The sequence below is a fragment of the Trachymyrmex cornetzi genome, unplaced genomic scaffold (assembly GCF_001594075.2).
Source record: "Trachymyrmex cornetzi isolate Tcor2-1 unplaced genomic scaffold, Tcor1.1 scaffold255, whole genome shotgun sequence".
Lineage (NCBI taxonomy): Eukaryota > Metazoa > Arthropoda > Insecta > Hymenoptera > Formicidae > Trachymyrmex > Trachymyrmex cornetzi.
The window spans coordinates 535,697-552,354 of NW_017297220.1; the positions used below are offsets into that span (position 1 = coordinate 535,697).

The 16,658-nt window shown below is 30.4% G+C and overlaps 1 protein-coding gene across 2 annotated transcripts in view; it reads left to right on the plus strand.

The window, feature by feature from the left end:
* Positions 1 to 12,653, plus strand: part of LOC108761594 (sterol O-acyltransferase 1) — a 17,482-nt gene extending 4,829 nt beyond the window's left edge. Inside the window, exons 2-9 of one of the 2 annotated variants that reach the window (XM_018508204.1) lie at positions 5,286 to 5,356; positions 5,597 to 5,733; positions 6,314 to 6,484; positions 7,057 to 7,205; positions 7,551 to 7,690; positions 7,970 to 8,133; positions 10,542 to 10,815; positions 11,635 to 12,653. In XM_018508204.1, coding sequence (XP_018363706.1) covers positions 5,286 to 5,356; positions 5,597 to 5,733; positions 6,314 to 6,484; positions 7,057 to 7,205; positions 7,551 to 7,690; positions 7,970 to 8,133; positions 10,542 to 10,815; positions 11,635 to 12,066 — 1,538 coding nt within the window. In that variant the 3' untranslated portion in view covers positions 12,067 to 12,653. Of the gene's footprint in view, positions 1 to 5,285; positions 5,357 to 5,580; positions 5,734 to 6,313; positions 6,485 to 7,056; positions 7,206 to 7,550; positions 7,691 to 7,969; positions 8,134 to 10,541; positions 10,816 to 11,634 lie in introns of both variants that reach the window. The other variant, XM_018508205.1, reaches the window with a different exon arrangement.
* The last annotated feature ends 4,005 nt before the right edge of the window (positions 12,654 to 16,658 follow it).

Consider the following 16,658-nt stretch of genomic DNA (forward strand, 5'->3'; position numbering starts at 1 on the left):
CTCCTACGACCTTATTTACGAATTCTGTCTTATCGTTTCTTGTCTCATTTATATTATTTTTACATGTCTCCGTTTTATTAGAGTGTAACTAATGTAAATTTAATTACTTATAAAAAGTAAATAATCTTATTTTTCTTTTATTTTTGTTGTTATATTTTAATTCTGTAAAACAAACTTTAATTTTATTAACAATAATAATGAAGGACTCTTGATAATAAAATAAATATAACAATAGAACATATAAGAGTCAATACCAAATTAAATTATATATTAAAAACGAAATATTATACATGTTTCGATTTTTAAATTAGACCCTCTTCAGATATTTACATATAAAGATGTTACCATGATTTAATATTATTGAATGTGAAAAAAATATACGTCATAATCGCATGTCGTGTGAAACAATTGAACGTTAGACAGATTGCTTGCTTTTTATTTGATGTTAATTAATGAAATTTATAATTTTATTAGAACGTCGTGAAATTCTGTTCAATCGACTTTCCAACCTTTTGGCAAGCAATTTCGATTCCTCTGTCTAAGGGTCAATTGTTTCACACGACATGCGATTATAATGTATATTTTTTTCACATTCAACAATATTAAATCATGGTAACATCTTTATATGTAAATGCTTGAAGAGAGTCTAATTCAAAAACCGAAACGTGTAATATTTCTTTTTTTAATATACATATAATTTAATTTGGTATTGACTCTTATATGCCCTATTATTATATTATATTTATTTTGTACTTTAATTTTATGTTTCTTTAACTTAAACATTGATTGTTTTACATATTTTTGTCATTAAAATATCCATTTTTTGTAAAAAAAATGTATTTGAAACAATTTTTAAATCTTTTATTTTTCGCTACTTATTCTATCTTGAACTCAATATTTTTTAATGACAATTTTATACGATTTATGTTTTGAGGTACTATTTAGTATAAGAATATTTGTACACTTTATATTTAAACACTTTTTTAGGTTTGAACTACGTTTTTTAATAATAAATAATATTAGGAAATAAAACGGAAAAATCCATAACTAAAAACGACGTTCCGAAAAAAAAATTAAAAAATTCATTATTTTTACATTTCTCTATTTCATTAGAGTCTAACTAATGTATAAATTTAATTAAAATATATAATAATATTCTAGTAAAAAACATCACTACACGGAGAAAATTTTATATTTAAAATTACTATAATGTGGTAGTAGCTATGGTCTTCATGTAAATTATAAGTTTAAATGCTATAGTTATTTTTTTAAAAACAATAATATAACGTAATTTTTACACTTTTTCATAGTAAAAATTTTTTATTACAAAATCAAATATACCTAGCAAATTTTGTTTGCGTATAGTAAAAATTAACTATTTTTATGTTAGAATATGGCTTAACAAAATAATTACATTATTTATGTGATAAAAATTAATATTACCATAGTAAAAGTTAAGTCGGAATCATGGTGAGAGTTCATCGAAAATACAAGACATAGTAAAGTGTAATTTAAAATTGTATTAACACCAGAGTTGGGCATTTACGAATAAAGAATAACGAATAAAGAATAAAATCTTATTCATAAATAAAAAATAATTTTTTATTTGAATGTAAATTTATTTTGTGTATCTAAAATAAAATTATATTCAAATAACATTTATATTCGTGTATGTGGGAATAATGTATTCGAATTAAAGATATATTCGAATAAAATTTATTCGAATGAATAATATATAATTCAACATGTATAGATACATTTAATATGTGTGTATTGTAAAGTATAATGTAGAACAACTTTTTTTATTAAACTTTATTTTACACTAAACGTAGTCCAAAGTGATAACGAAGGTATAAAGCGTGGTGAAATTTATAGCGTACAATTAGTAAGTAACAATGAGTGGATATTATTTGGAATGTGGATCTTTATTTTTGTACAGTAACCTCGTGACAGGCTCGTGTTTTAGGAACAATATAAAGGCCCAGCTACATCTATCGTAATGTTTATCGTAAGCTTCTTACGATCCTTGCGATAGCCAATCAAAAGCGTTACAATACACATTGATATTTCTAATTGGCTATCGTAAGAATCGTAAGGAGCTGACGATAAACATTACGATAGATGTAGCTGGGGCTTAATACAAAATAGAACAATACGAATAACAAATGATACCAAAAACGAATAATGCCAATAACGAATGATGCAAATAACGAATAATGCGAATGAAGAATAATACGAATAACGAATAAACATCAATAATACAATGGCGAATAATATGAATAATGAATAATATAAATAATAAATAATGCAAATAATAAATAAAATTCTATTTGAATAATATTCTAAATAAAAAATTACTCGAATAGTACCCAACTCTGATTAAAACTTAATATAAAATTATCTCCGTGTATAAAAGTAAAACCCGGGAAAAAATGTTATATAAATGGACATATTTTATATATAATTGTATATAATTAGGGGGAAGTTGTCTATATCGTACCCCCTAACGTTTAAACAAAATTGTAAACAAAAGTACTGAAGATATCAGAATATTTCTGTACTAATATTAAACTTTGGTTTATTGGCAATAAAACAAAACGATACTTTTGCGAAAATAAACATTAAATTATTATTTAAATTAGATTTAAAAAAAAGTAGCTTTCGGTACGATTTGGAGACCGGGTCGTTAAATTGTATCACCTGGTTCCTAAATCGTACTTCTAATATAGCAAACAAGCTGACATTGCTTATTGTCATTTTGACATTAAAATAACATCTTTAACATCAAAATGATGGTAAACAACGTCAGTTTATTTACAGGGAAAATAAACAAAACTAATTTTAAAACTCATTTATTAATAAATTTATTTTTAATTTGAATTGAGTATACATATTTAAGTAGGTATAATAAAAACTTTTCTATTATAAAAACAGAAATTAGATCTGTGTTTTTTAAACTCATTTAACAAAACAAAGTAAAGAGCAATACTTAAATTGATTTAAGCTATCATTGCACTATATTTCAGATTATTAAAATCTCAGGTATATTTGGAAAAAATAAATTTTTGAAATAAAATCAATTACGGATTTTTCCGTCACAATAGAAAAGATTCAATAGAAAAACTCAATAGAAAAATTTAATAGAAAGACTCAATAGTTGATAAGTAATCACTTTCTTGAGTGCTTATTTAAACAGTTTTGATAAATGTGAAGATTGTCACTACAGGTTTCGTGCAACCACTTAGAGCACCTGACATATTGAATCCAGTCCACTGTAGGTCCTTTTTTATCGTAATAGTAACCTCCACATACTCGTATTGTTCGTGTCACTTGCGAAAATCGTACCGGTACAACATAAAGATCAGCGACAAGTACGATTTACCGAACTTTTTCTATTTTTACAAATTTGCCAATAACAACATAACTTACAAATATCTTGCTAATTTTTATGCTATACTCGAAAAGAGTTTAAATATCGATTATATAACAATGAAGAACACTATAATTCAATTACCCACTTTGTACTGATAACACCTTAGGTAAATTGTATCAAAACTTAAATCAGACACCGAACAAAATCAATTTTGAATGTCACTCGTAAACAGACGACTCGAAGACAAAACAAAAAAGATAGTTCTTAAGGGGATCCTAAAGATCTGTATTACCGACTTAAACACGTATAATTTTTGTATAACGAATACTCTTTTTCTCTTTCACGGATTGGAAACACCTTTTCCAGGATTAAAATATATGCATTAATACGTGTTTGTGAAGTAGAGTCTACGCTGAAAATGATCAAAAATTTCGAAATCAATATATTTTTTACCATTTCTTAGTGTAATATGGCGTCTCAGCTGTCAAGTCGTGACAACATTTGTTTGATATGAAAGCTTTGCAACCCGAACGTACGAAATAATAGTTCCCAAACACGTAATTTGTACGAACATACAACGTCGAGTTCTTAGAATTAGATTTAGACGCTTTATCGCGACGAATTCGTTGTACGAAAATTGACACGTATGTGTGACTGCGTGTATCATAGGCTGCGTGATATTGCTGTGGTAGTATAAAAAGACATGTCGATGTGCGGCGCGCGGCGCGACATCTAGTGATTTTTCGGAGTTCGAGCTTTGCTTTAGGATTCCCTTAACCCATATTACCAGCGTCACATCAGTGTCATTATCTTTAAAAAAAAAATTTCGCTTAGAAAATACAATGGAGGTACGATTTAACCATCGGTACGACTTAGCCAACTCTCCCCTATATATAAAATATGTCAATTTTTTATAAAATTATATATAATTTTATAATTATAAACAATTATATATGAAGTATTTTTCTCGGGAAACTTTTTGAGGTATTTCAGCACCCCACCTACTTACTTGCGTTTCAAAAATCAACCTATCTACTCAAAGGTTAAATACCCTTTTGAATTTTAATGTTTTCAAACTCAGCAATAACAAGTTTTCTAAAAGTTTCATGATGGTTAAATTATTTCTTTGAAATTTGAATTTAAAAAAATTGAAGTTAAAATCGAATTCAACGATCTCGAAAATTCTTAGAAAACATCTTCTCTAAATTACTTAATTATAATCCAAACAACACAAAGTCTAAAATTGTGACATAAGATGTCTTTAAGTCGTCTTTTAGACGCAAAAAACGTTTTATGACCCAATTTGACACTTTTTGTTATCCAGAAAAGGACCTCAAAGAGTAGAAAAAACTTGCATTGCCGAGGGTTACTATTCAAATTAACTTTCAAAGATTTCTCTAGTCCCTAATTTAAAAAACCAGTTAAAAAAATAAATAATAAATTTATATTTTTCTCAAAAAATAATTATTCAAAATAATTGTAAAAAATAAATAAATATTTTTTTACCTAAATTTATATTTTTTATTATTATTATTATATTTATTATGACAATAATACAAAATAATTATTATGATAATAGCACAGAATAAATTTTATCTTCCTATTGTAACTTGAAAATTGATCAACAAACAAAGATATAAATTAAAACATAACAAAACAAACAATTAACTTAAAAGTAGCGGTCGAAAGTTAAATTTTATTTCAAATAATATTGTTATCATAATCTTCTTTAATTAGAAGATCGATAAATTTGGTTCTATAATGAAATAAGTGAACGCCTCATTCACAAAAGTTACTCAACATAAGTCTCGATAAATATAAACATATTTTTGTGTCAATTATTTATCGCCGACATCTATTATCTGCTTTCTTTATCTATATACGTGCCTGTAACTACATTTTCTCTTTTCAGTAGCCAACCGAAACGCGTTCATGGATGTTTTACATGAGACGACCGCCGATGTATTGCGAAAAAGAATACAGGTGCGAAATAATATACTGCTAACTTCGACTTAATCTGTGATTGAACTTAATGTAATGTGAATTAAAGTAGTTTTGTTAAGTTTATCGATCAAATCGTTTGTGGTAGAAAAATAGGTACAATGGTACCCACAAGAGCACATTTAAAGAATCAAAGATTAAACCGATAAGATATCATTTCGTGAGAGATAACGTACCTCTCTAGCATATTGTTTGTTTGTTGTAAGGAGTATTTCCTCACAGGAAATAAGAGAGGATGTTTTGGGGCACGTTAACAAACGCTTTAACGACATGATGTCCGAGGTTCTGCAGAAGTTAGAAGCGCCTTTGGTAAAGAATGGGGAACTCTTGTACAGCACAGATAAATATCGTGACAAAAGGTGAGAAGTGATAAAAAAAGAAAGAAAGTTTTAAACAGAAAATACTTACGAAAATATAGGCTAGAGATAGGATAGATAGATTAAAAAATGTTTGAAAGTATATAAATATAATATTTAAAAAATATATCATCGTGAAAAATAGCAGTATTGTTGATTAAATATATATTTTTTTAATAATAGTACTATACAGTTCAAATAAAAAATAAAATAAAACTTTATTGTATTTAATACTTTCACTGTCGTACTTTATGTGATATCAAAAATATTATATCCAATAAAATATGACATAATTATACCTACGATATATTTGTGAAACTAAGAGTTCTAAGAAAATTTAAAATAATATGGTTACTTAATTGACATTTCGGAATGAAGATAAATGAACGAATTTAAAAAATTCCTGACTGCGCATTTATCGCGGTTGCCACAATATTTTGTAATTATTATGCATTAATGTTGCGTTGCGAGCAAATTTCTTCTCGTCTATTAACATAAGAATGTACAGGCGAACTTTATAGAAAAATTGCAATGTAATCAATGAAATGTATGATTTAGAATAGCATTTCTGTCATTCCTCCAGAGAATCCAGTAAAAAAGGTGCACTACCGGATAAGGAGTTCCTTGAAAGAAACTCATTGCTCACCGATCTCTTCGAGATCCCGCACATTCGCACAGTTTACAATCTATTCATGGTGACTCTCATACTCCTATTTTTCAACACCGTCGTATCTGATATCATGGAATCCGGAACGTAAGTTCGCAACGGATGACATAATTCGTTTCTCGCTGAATCATCGATTTTGCGGAAAATCAAATACCGTTCTGTAAAATATACATTTATAATATTTGAAACAAAACCTTTTTTAACATTTTTTGTAACAATTAACTAGATATCTTTAGTAAAAAATTCCAAATTTAATTTAAACAATTTTTAAATATCTATCGAATCTTACAGTCAAATTTTATTATCAAATTTTTAAAAGATATTTTGCGATGTAACGCAGATCGTAATTTTATACAGACTCATTAATCAAAACTGTACATTTCTTATTTCTGAATGAGAGAGTTATCGTGGTTGAGAAGTAAATAGTACAATTTATTGCGTCTGGAAAATTATTTATAACAAAAGACGACAATTAACATTTATCTGTTGCAAGTGTAGTGAATTTCCATTGGAAAATACAAAAACTTGATTAATGAATTAATTATCGGATTAATCGATTAGATATTAGATATTTTTTATTTACAGATATATTGATCTGTTATCAATATACACGACTTTGGTTCTAATTACTTAATTTTTCTTTTTTAATGATAATTAAGGTTCCACGTTGGTACTAACACGTTATGGATTGGTTTCGCAAAGTTTTCAACGTGCATCTACATTTGGTCATTCATGCAAGTCTCAACACTTAGTGTCTACGTGGCTTTCACCCTTTGGGCGAACCAACGACTCCGATTCTTGCCAAAATGTAACAATCTCTTCAATTTAGACTCAGATGAATGTGCTTAATTTAAACATTAAGAAAGTTAAATTAATTCAAAAATTCAAAATTAAGTAAATCGTTTGAATTAAAGAGCAATTTGATTGAAATAAATATATAAAATAAAATCTAAATTTTTAAAAATAATCTTTTTTGTGATGTAAAATAATTATTAATTAATTAAGTTGAAATTATAATACGAAATAATGGGAAATTAAATAACCAAGTAATTGTAAAAAAATATTAAATAATAACAATAAATTAAATCATTTTATATTAAATAATATTAATTTTTTAATTTAAATTACTTAAGTATGTCTTTTCTTTTTGCAGCCTCCATTCTAAAATTGTGGGATTACACCTGGCTATCAATATTTATATCGTATCTAATTCTCTTTATCATTTTTCCCATTAAGGCGATGCTCAACGCTAATCTCTCCATAGGTTGTAGTTTAATTGTTATTATGGAACAAGTACGCATCTTTAAAAATCTGCCTTTATAGTATCTTGAATTATGATTTGAAAAGTTTTACAAATTATACATTGAAGTAAATGAATTTTTTGGCGTGCCATCACACACTTTCAATTATAATGCAAATTAATAAAAGAATTTTCTTCCAATTCGCGAATTAATAAAAACCATAAATCATGAAGTTTATTATTGCTAGAATTTATTAATGCTAGAATTTTTTTCACTGAATTGCTAGAATTGCTCAAATTTTTTCCACTCTAAAAGATATTTGCTTTTTTAGATACGCATGATGATGAAAACTTACGCCTTCGTCAGAAGCGCGGCGCCCAGATTTTTGTCGTATAAACCTCACAGCGAAATTTCGCGACCGAGTGGCCCCACATTCTCGCAATATCTATATTTCCTGTTCGCACCAACTCTTGTGTACCGCGACGAATATCCCAGGTAAAACAATATTTCATAATCTCTTCGATAACTGTGAGTTTTTAATTGTGCGATAAAAGAAATAATTATACCAAATAATTATTATGCCTATAAATTTATTGCCACATTATATATTAATCGAATAAATTCTTTACACGTGAATACCCAGTGTTTGGCTCTCATAGGCATAATAATTATTTGATTTATTCCGTGGAGCCTGCCAATTCTTTTTATTATAGAAATAATTATACATATATGTATAATGATATGTATAATTATACACATATGTATTAATTATAAAGTTTCCACTTTGCCATCAAACGGCAAAGGGCAGGAGCGCCTCAGACAATTTGATTCGCCGAGTCTTCACAATTGTCGCGCTCGTGACCGGATTGCGTCTCGATGCTCGACACAGCGTTATTAGGTATGCCGCCTTTTTAGCGCATGCGCACTACAGTGCTAGTGACTTCTAGAGAAATCCAGTAATGTAAAGGATGAAAATTTGGCGGGGGCCGGGGCCGCGGGCTGAACTGTTCGTGGTTACATGCGAGAATCGGAGAAAAGGCATATACATTATATGTAATTTATTTCGCGAAAATAAGGAATCGAGAAGCACTGGACGAGTAAGATATAATATGTAGAAGATAAGTATAGATTTGGTAATATGTGATTCACAGTGTAGATTACTTAACTTACATATATTGCCAAATCTCGCCAAATCTATACTTATCTTCTACATATTAGATTTTTAAATACTAATAGCGTTTTTCATTGACAAAACTAATGCGCACTCAATGCACATTAAAGCTGTTGTACTGTTCTAAAAAAATATAAAGGTGAGATATCTCAATTGATAAAATGCTCAAAATTTATTGTATCAAATAGAACAATAAAAAATATCAAATATTTCACGGTTTAATTCGTTTATATATTGTTATTAAACGTATATCGATCTTTACGTCGATTTTTGTACAACGGCTTTAAAGTACACTGAGTGCGCACTAGTTCTACCAATAAAAAACGCTATAAGTATAAGCATATTCGGGCCTATGACGGTCAAAGCTAGATCTTTTTGCCTAAATAATTCCCAGTGAATTATCTATATCCTATATATGTACAGGGTGTTACAGATACATACTAGGCAGTACGACGAGTTACGCGGCAAACTTTGCATGACCAAGCATGGTTTAATAGACAATGACAGTGACTTTATAACATAAATTTTATAATATAAATAATAAAACTTTGTAGTATAAACTTTACAATGTATAAAATCACTGTCATTGTCTATTAAACCACACTTGGCCATGCAAAGTTTGCCGCGCAACCCGTCATACTGCCTAGTATGTATCTGTAACACCCTGTACATGTATATATATCATATTTTTATAGTTATTCAAACTGCGCGCCGAAATTTTTCCAGACTTTATCTAATGCAATTAAACTACTGCAATAATATCACAAGTTAAATTAAATTGACAATGTGCTGAAAACATTAAATAAATTTGACCACTCTGTTATCTCTGAGTCTGATATTTTTGACTAATTTTTGATTATCACATTGAGATGTTCGAATGTACGGTGAGTGTTCATAAAAATTTTATCTAACATACGGTTTTTTCTTGCATATATCAATATTAATAGTTTTTTTTTTTTTGGCAATACATGTAATATATCTAGAAATTTCAAGCTTTCGATCTGTAAATCATTGAGAAAGAAATTTTGATTCTGGACACCCATCGAACATTCAAAAATTTATCAAGGACTATTGTGAATTAACGAATAAATATGGATATCTTGAAGAATAATTATGGATGATCTGAAGATGGCTTAATAATAAGCTGAAACATGTAATGGTTTTATAAACTTTAATTAAATTTCTTTCTATTTATGTGATATATTTATATTCAAGTATTTATTTGACTCTTATATATCCTTTTTAATGTCGATTTAGTTTTTTAATATTTAAGAGTCCTGTCTATTTTTCATTATTACTTATTAAATAAATTTATTGCGAAAAATAGTGCCTCGGTGGTCTAATGCTTAGGATGCTCGTACGGAATACAAGAGACCCGGATTCAAGTCCCGGCCGAGATAATATTTTTCGTAATAAATTTATTTAAGGTTTTCAGCACATTGTCAATTTAATTTAGCTTGTGATATTATTGCAGTAATTTAATTGCGTTAGATAAAGTCCGGAAAAATTTTGGCGTGCAGTTTGAATAACTACAAAAATATGATATATATGCATGTATGTATATATATAAGATATAGATAATTCACTGGGAATTATTTAGGCAAAAAGATCTAACTTTGACCGTCATAGGCCCGAATATGCTTATGCTTAGTATTTAATTTCCTGTCGGTCCGAATAAAATCTTATTATTGTATATAGATTTTTGATATGCAACAACGATTGATTTTCTTAGGACCAAAAGAATCAGATGGATGGTGGTGATTCGAAATTTCGCTGAAGTCGGCCTAGCAATCTTCTATCTTGCCTTTATTCTGGAACGTCTTGTATTACCGGTCTATCACGTATACGAAACACAACATTTGGAACGAAAATGGTTCGTCAAGAATATCATCGAGTGTAGTATTCCTGGCATTCTCTACTTTATCACCGGACAATATCTTCTGCTACACGCGTGGTTAAATGCTTGGGCGGAAATACTGCAGTTCGCCGATCGATTGTTTTACAAGGTAAATAAAGCACGTTTTCAGTATTTTATCCTGTAAACCTTGTATCTTCTTATATTCATATATCCCACGTATTATTTTTATAAGGTCACTGAATAATTTTCACACCTTGCAAAAATTGTACGTAGGATGTAAATATCTTTACGTAATATATCATATATATTGATACCTTCAATGTACGATAATTTAAATATATGTGGTAGCGTCTATAAACATAACAATTTTAAGTTTCCGCAAAACTTTGAAATGAGATACTTGTAATTATATAAGTATCTCAGTTCTGTAGCAGGATTCTTTAAACGGCTTATGGATGATTGTCGTTATCGTTAACTAGCGACAGCCAATGGCAGGACAATCCTAGAAGAAAGAGTTGTACTCATTGGCTATCGTTGGTTAACAATAGCGATAATTGTCGATAAAACGTTTAGAGAATCCCGCAACTGAAGCTATGTTTTGAAGCCCCAGAACTGATCCTAAAATTTTGCATGACAATTTTCCAAGGATTGTCCCACACCAAGTCAAGAAAAAGTCATATTCAAGTCAAGAAAAAATCAAAACAATGATTTTTTATTACAAAATTTGACTGTTCATTGACTTTTAGCATCAAAATAAAATCATTTTAAGTTTTTGTTGATTTTTATTTGTTTCTTAGGTTGTGAATGTGGACTTTGATAATTTGTAGCTTCATAAATCTTTAAGTCTATTATCTTCTTGAATTTCTGTTCTTTCTCTTTTTCTCTCCAATGTGGAGAAAAAAAGAAGAAAGATGAAACGTGCAAGAACCTTAAAAAGAACAGATCCATTATGTCGCTTGTATTACAGGACTGGTGGAACAGCACAACTTATCATACTTACTACCGCAAATGGAACGTGGTAGTGCATGATTGGTTGTACACTTATATCTACAAGGACATGTACGAGATCTTGGTGCCACGCAATCGGATGCTGTCAGCCACTTCTGTATTCCTCGTCTCCGCCATCGTCCACGAGTACATACTTGCATTCGGATTTGGCTTCTTCTACCCTGTGATGTTCATGCTATTTGGAGTCGCAGGTTTCGCCATGTTTTACGTCCGCAAAGTCGTCACCAGCAACGTCTTCATGTGGCTGACCTGGAGTGTTGGCAACGGCATTATGTTCAGTCTGTACGCGATGGAGTTCTACGCCCGGCACAACTGTCCGCCTCTTTCTAATTATTATCTGGACCTATTCATACCACGAAGCTGGAGATGTCAAAAACAATTTAACGCGTAAATTATTGTCTCGCTTGCTTAAAAATTAAATCTTTTTGAGACGATATATTCCTTATTTTCTGCAATCAAAGACTATATATTTATGAGAACTGTTATGTACAAAATTTGTGTAACCAATTTAGTGTTAAACTGGAATGTAATAAGGAGTTATTTGACTCCTTGAGAACGAAATCGCAATAATAAGAGGATCAATAGGAATCAGACACAATTGTTAGTAAACAGTGTAATTGATTTATGAAATTGCAGATCTTAATTTATTTTTCATAATTTTTAGATAATGAAAGTAATGACAACTTTTTCTCTAAGCCATCAATGAAAAAATTTGAAATAGACGAAAACATTTTTTTCACGTTTTGCATCTATTACTGAAACTTTCGATTATCATAATCGATGATCCTCTTAACGATATTAAAGTTGCACCGTACAAATCGAACTAACAATGTTGCCCTATCATGTTTCATAATAAAAATTATTAACGTTAGATGACGTAAAAAAAGTCAATCCAACTTATTCTTTTGAAGATGCTGGACTGTGTTCAATGCGTTTATTAATTATTTTAGATTTGTCGTGTCTTCTCGTAAGAGACATCCAAGCATCATTTCTAGTTGCTTTTTTATTTTATATTTCATTAAATTTGTTACGATTAGATTCGTATAATATTTACAGAGCAACTGGAAAGAAAAATAGTACTGTTTACAAAAAAAATTCGTTTTTTATGTAATAAGTATAATAAAAATAAAAGATTAATAAAACTTATCAATGCAAGATAAGATTATTATATGTGCAAATTTTTGAATAATTTAGAATTTTTCCATGGAAGCAAACTCTATGTACAGAAAATACACGGTACGTCGACAGAGTCCTAAAGTCTTCTGAGAACGATGCTCGATATTATCTCGAATTTATAATTAATTGTAATTAAGTCATGAAGTCCCAGTTAAAAGAAAACTACAGACTTTTCTTTTAAATCCTTATAACTTATTAGATCATAATCAAAATTTTTTAATCGTAATTGTTAGGAATACAAAGAATTTCTCCAAAAATCTAAGACTTCAATTACAAGGATTTAAATTAAAGAAGGGACTTAATGTGTTAAATTAGTTATGTATAAAGAAAAATGGAGTTGTTAAAGGTTTAATACACGCGAGTTTATATAAAGAGGTATAATTTCATATCAAAGTTTTATATACGTTTTCCAATTCCCATATATGGTGATAAAGAAGACATACACGTACTTGAAAGATATACGTGATTATGTATATCTTTAGTAGGAATAATATGGGGATTCTAACCCATGGGGCTAGAGGGGAGTGCGGGGCGCATATAATATACATTTGTATATATTTATATAATTGTATTATTGTAATATATTATTGATAAACAGTGTTACAGATAACGAATTTGCAAAATTAGTAAGCATTATTAACATCTCTTCTTTGTCTAATTAAATCATAATAGTCAAAGCTAGATCTTTAATACTTAAATAATTCAATGTGAATTATATATATATTGTTACGGCTCCCCCCCCCCCACCCAGAAAACATTGAAGCGGAATTTTTATTAAATCTCGAGCAGTCAGTAAATTTTCTGCATTACTATTATTACGCGAATTTTGTCATCTATTATGTTTTAATTATTTTCGTGTTCGCGACTTGTGCGGATATTGTCGCCTATTATATTATAACCTAACGAGCTGCGCTACCGTGGCCAAGACGCGAATTTAAGTGCGTTATGTTCTGGTGGGGTCGCGTCGCTACCGGACGCAGAGTAGAAGGCCGGAAAGGTGGTCCGGCCCGGAGGATCCATAGGATACTTGATTTGGAAAGGATATGAAATTTTTAGTACAATGGGGGAGGTATGATCAGAATTGGGTAAGCGGCAACATGAGGCCACTACCCCGGCGTATCATATGCTACATGGATCTTCTGCAAATCTTAATTGAATTTAATTAATTTAGAAATTAACAGTTATTATAATATCAACGTGAATCGTTATAGTCTATTTAATTGAGCACTCTATGGACTATTTATTGAATTCATTATTAACATTTATGCCTTGATAAATGACTGTAGTAGCAATCAAATGTCGGACTGATTAACATTCATTTAGTAAGAATTTTAGTAATAAATCCGAGCTAATTTAGCCTTTTCATCACCTCATACCTTCAAGGAAAAGAACACGGGCGAGAGGATTTAACAGAACAGAATATAACGCTAAATAAGCACTAATATTTTTATTAATAACATAACCCGCCTCAATGTGCTTAACATTAAGATGTACCGGCACGACGGCGGTAATGAGTGGAACGAGGCGAGCTGGCTCTTTTGCAGCTGGGGCTTGCCTTCCCGCGCGATCACCCCGTCTAGTCATTCTATGAGAGAATTTATTATTATTATTTAACGCGGCAATTTGATTAGTTATGGTTAAACTCAAATTTAATTTAAGAGGAAAAGAGACATGCGATAATAAGGAAAAAACCGCGCGCTCCTACAAGCGCCAGCCAGCTCAGGAGGGAAAAATGACTGAAGTATAATGACTCTGGGTTCGGTTTTCGCCCTATTTATATAGGCGCCAGTCGATGGCGCTCGCGAATCGGGAGGAAGGGGGAATGCGAATTTCCCAGAGATGGCGTACGTGACAAATTCGAAAAAGGACTTTTCGCCATATAATATTAGTTAAATTGAACTGAAACTTAGCACAGTTGCCACGAATTTAAATAAAAATATATATTAGTAAAATAAGGGATCAAGTTAAATTTTATTCTAATTAATAAAATTTTGGAGTCATTGATTAATTGAAATTTTGGGTCACTCTCCGTGGTCCACGCGGGCCCTCTCCGTGGTCCGCGCTGCTCCTTCCGACTCCCGACTGATCGGTGCTCGCTAATCGTTAGCCGCGTTGGGGTACCGTCTGTGTATCGTGTTTCCAAGTGTGACTGTTTCGCTGTGTTGGTGCTGCCCTGACTGCTGCTAGCCTGTTGGTTGTTGGTTTGGATTGCTGAGCTGTTTCATTGGTGACACCTATTTGCCGGCCAACTCTGGACTTCCCTCTACTTCAGAGGGCAAACGGACCAAGCAGCCTCAAAAGAGGCTAGCAGAAGATAAATCAGATGATGATGATGTAGAATTCACATCCATATCGGATAAAGTTTTAAAATTACATAATCCTACTCCTGATAATCAAGGTACGATTCCTTTAAAGAATAGATTTCAATGCCTGGCTAGCTCTATTGAATCGCATGACGATGTATGCTCGCATGATTCTGACGACACTCATGATAGTAGAATTGAAAATAGTCCGACTCCTACTAATGCAACTAATAACAAGAATTCACGTGATAGAAAACCACCTCCAATCTATCTGGCTTCTTAAAATTAATGATTTTATTAGTGTTTCACCAAAAAGATTTCACCAAAAGAAAGGACAGCAGGTGGTAACTTTTATATCAAATTCTTAGGTAATCAGATCAAAATACAATTTTATAAAACTTGTGACTTTCTTGAATTCAAAAAAATGGCTATTACTAACAAATTTCTATTTCATACCTATTCATTACCTGAAGATAAATCTTTCACCGTCACTCTAAAAGGGCTTCCCAATCTGCCTAACTTGGACACTAAAGTAGTGCATGAATTGGAGTGATTACTTAATATTGATATTAATAATTGCATGTATTTAAACTCGACCGATAGCATATATGCCACTCTCAAGATCAATCTTAGTGCTAAATACTCATTAGCTCAATTAAGAAAAATTAAATTTTTTTTTCACTCTTGGATCTATTGGGAAAAATATACAAAAATATATAAACAATAGAACTACTCTGCAGTGTTATCGTTGCCAAGCCTTTGGACATACTTCTTCTATTCTAAATGCTTTAAAAAACCTAGATACGTTAAATGCGGCCTTTATAATCGCAATTTAACAATTAAAACTAAATAAGATTCATTTATTTTTAATATCACATTCCGTTTATTAATATTAAAGTAACCATTGGTTCAATAAAATTAGTGTTATATGTATATTTTCAACGTTACCGTACACTTTATCGCGCATTATTAATTTTTTACTTATGCTACTACGTAATAATATTATTTTTATTGCATTTTGAATTGCAACGATAATTGTACCATGTTTAATATACCAAAATTACTCGTTCATTTGATAAATTTTTCGATAACTATACCCGCAGAATATCTCGTTGATCGAACATGTCTCTCTGTAAATTATTGAGGCATTTCGTTTTATGCATAATGTTCTTTGTTCATTGAATGTAAACAAGGATAAATGATGCATCATGCACTCATAATCTGTGAGGTACTTACGAAACAGTATGTAACATAGAGAAATTCAAATTTAATCCTATCGTTACAACTTTCAAAATTTCTATGCATTTTTCTCAAAATTATATTGACGACTGAAAGAGAAGACGTTTTCTCATCAACCATGGTACATACTATTTTGTTCCAGGACGACATAAAACAATACGGCATATTCGCTCGATTTGTGTCGACAGACACAATAATTGGACTGCTATAGGGCGCTGAGATTAAAATTAATCATGACTCTGATGATGCGTATTTAAAATAATTA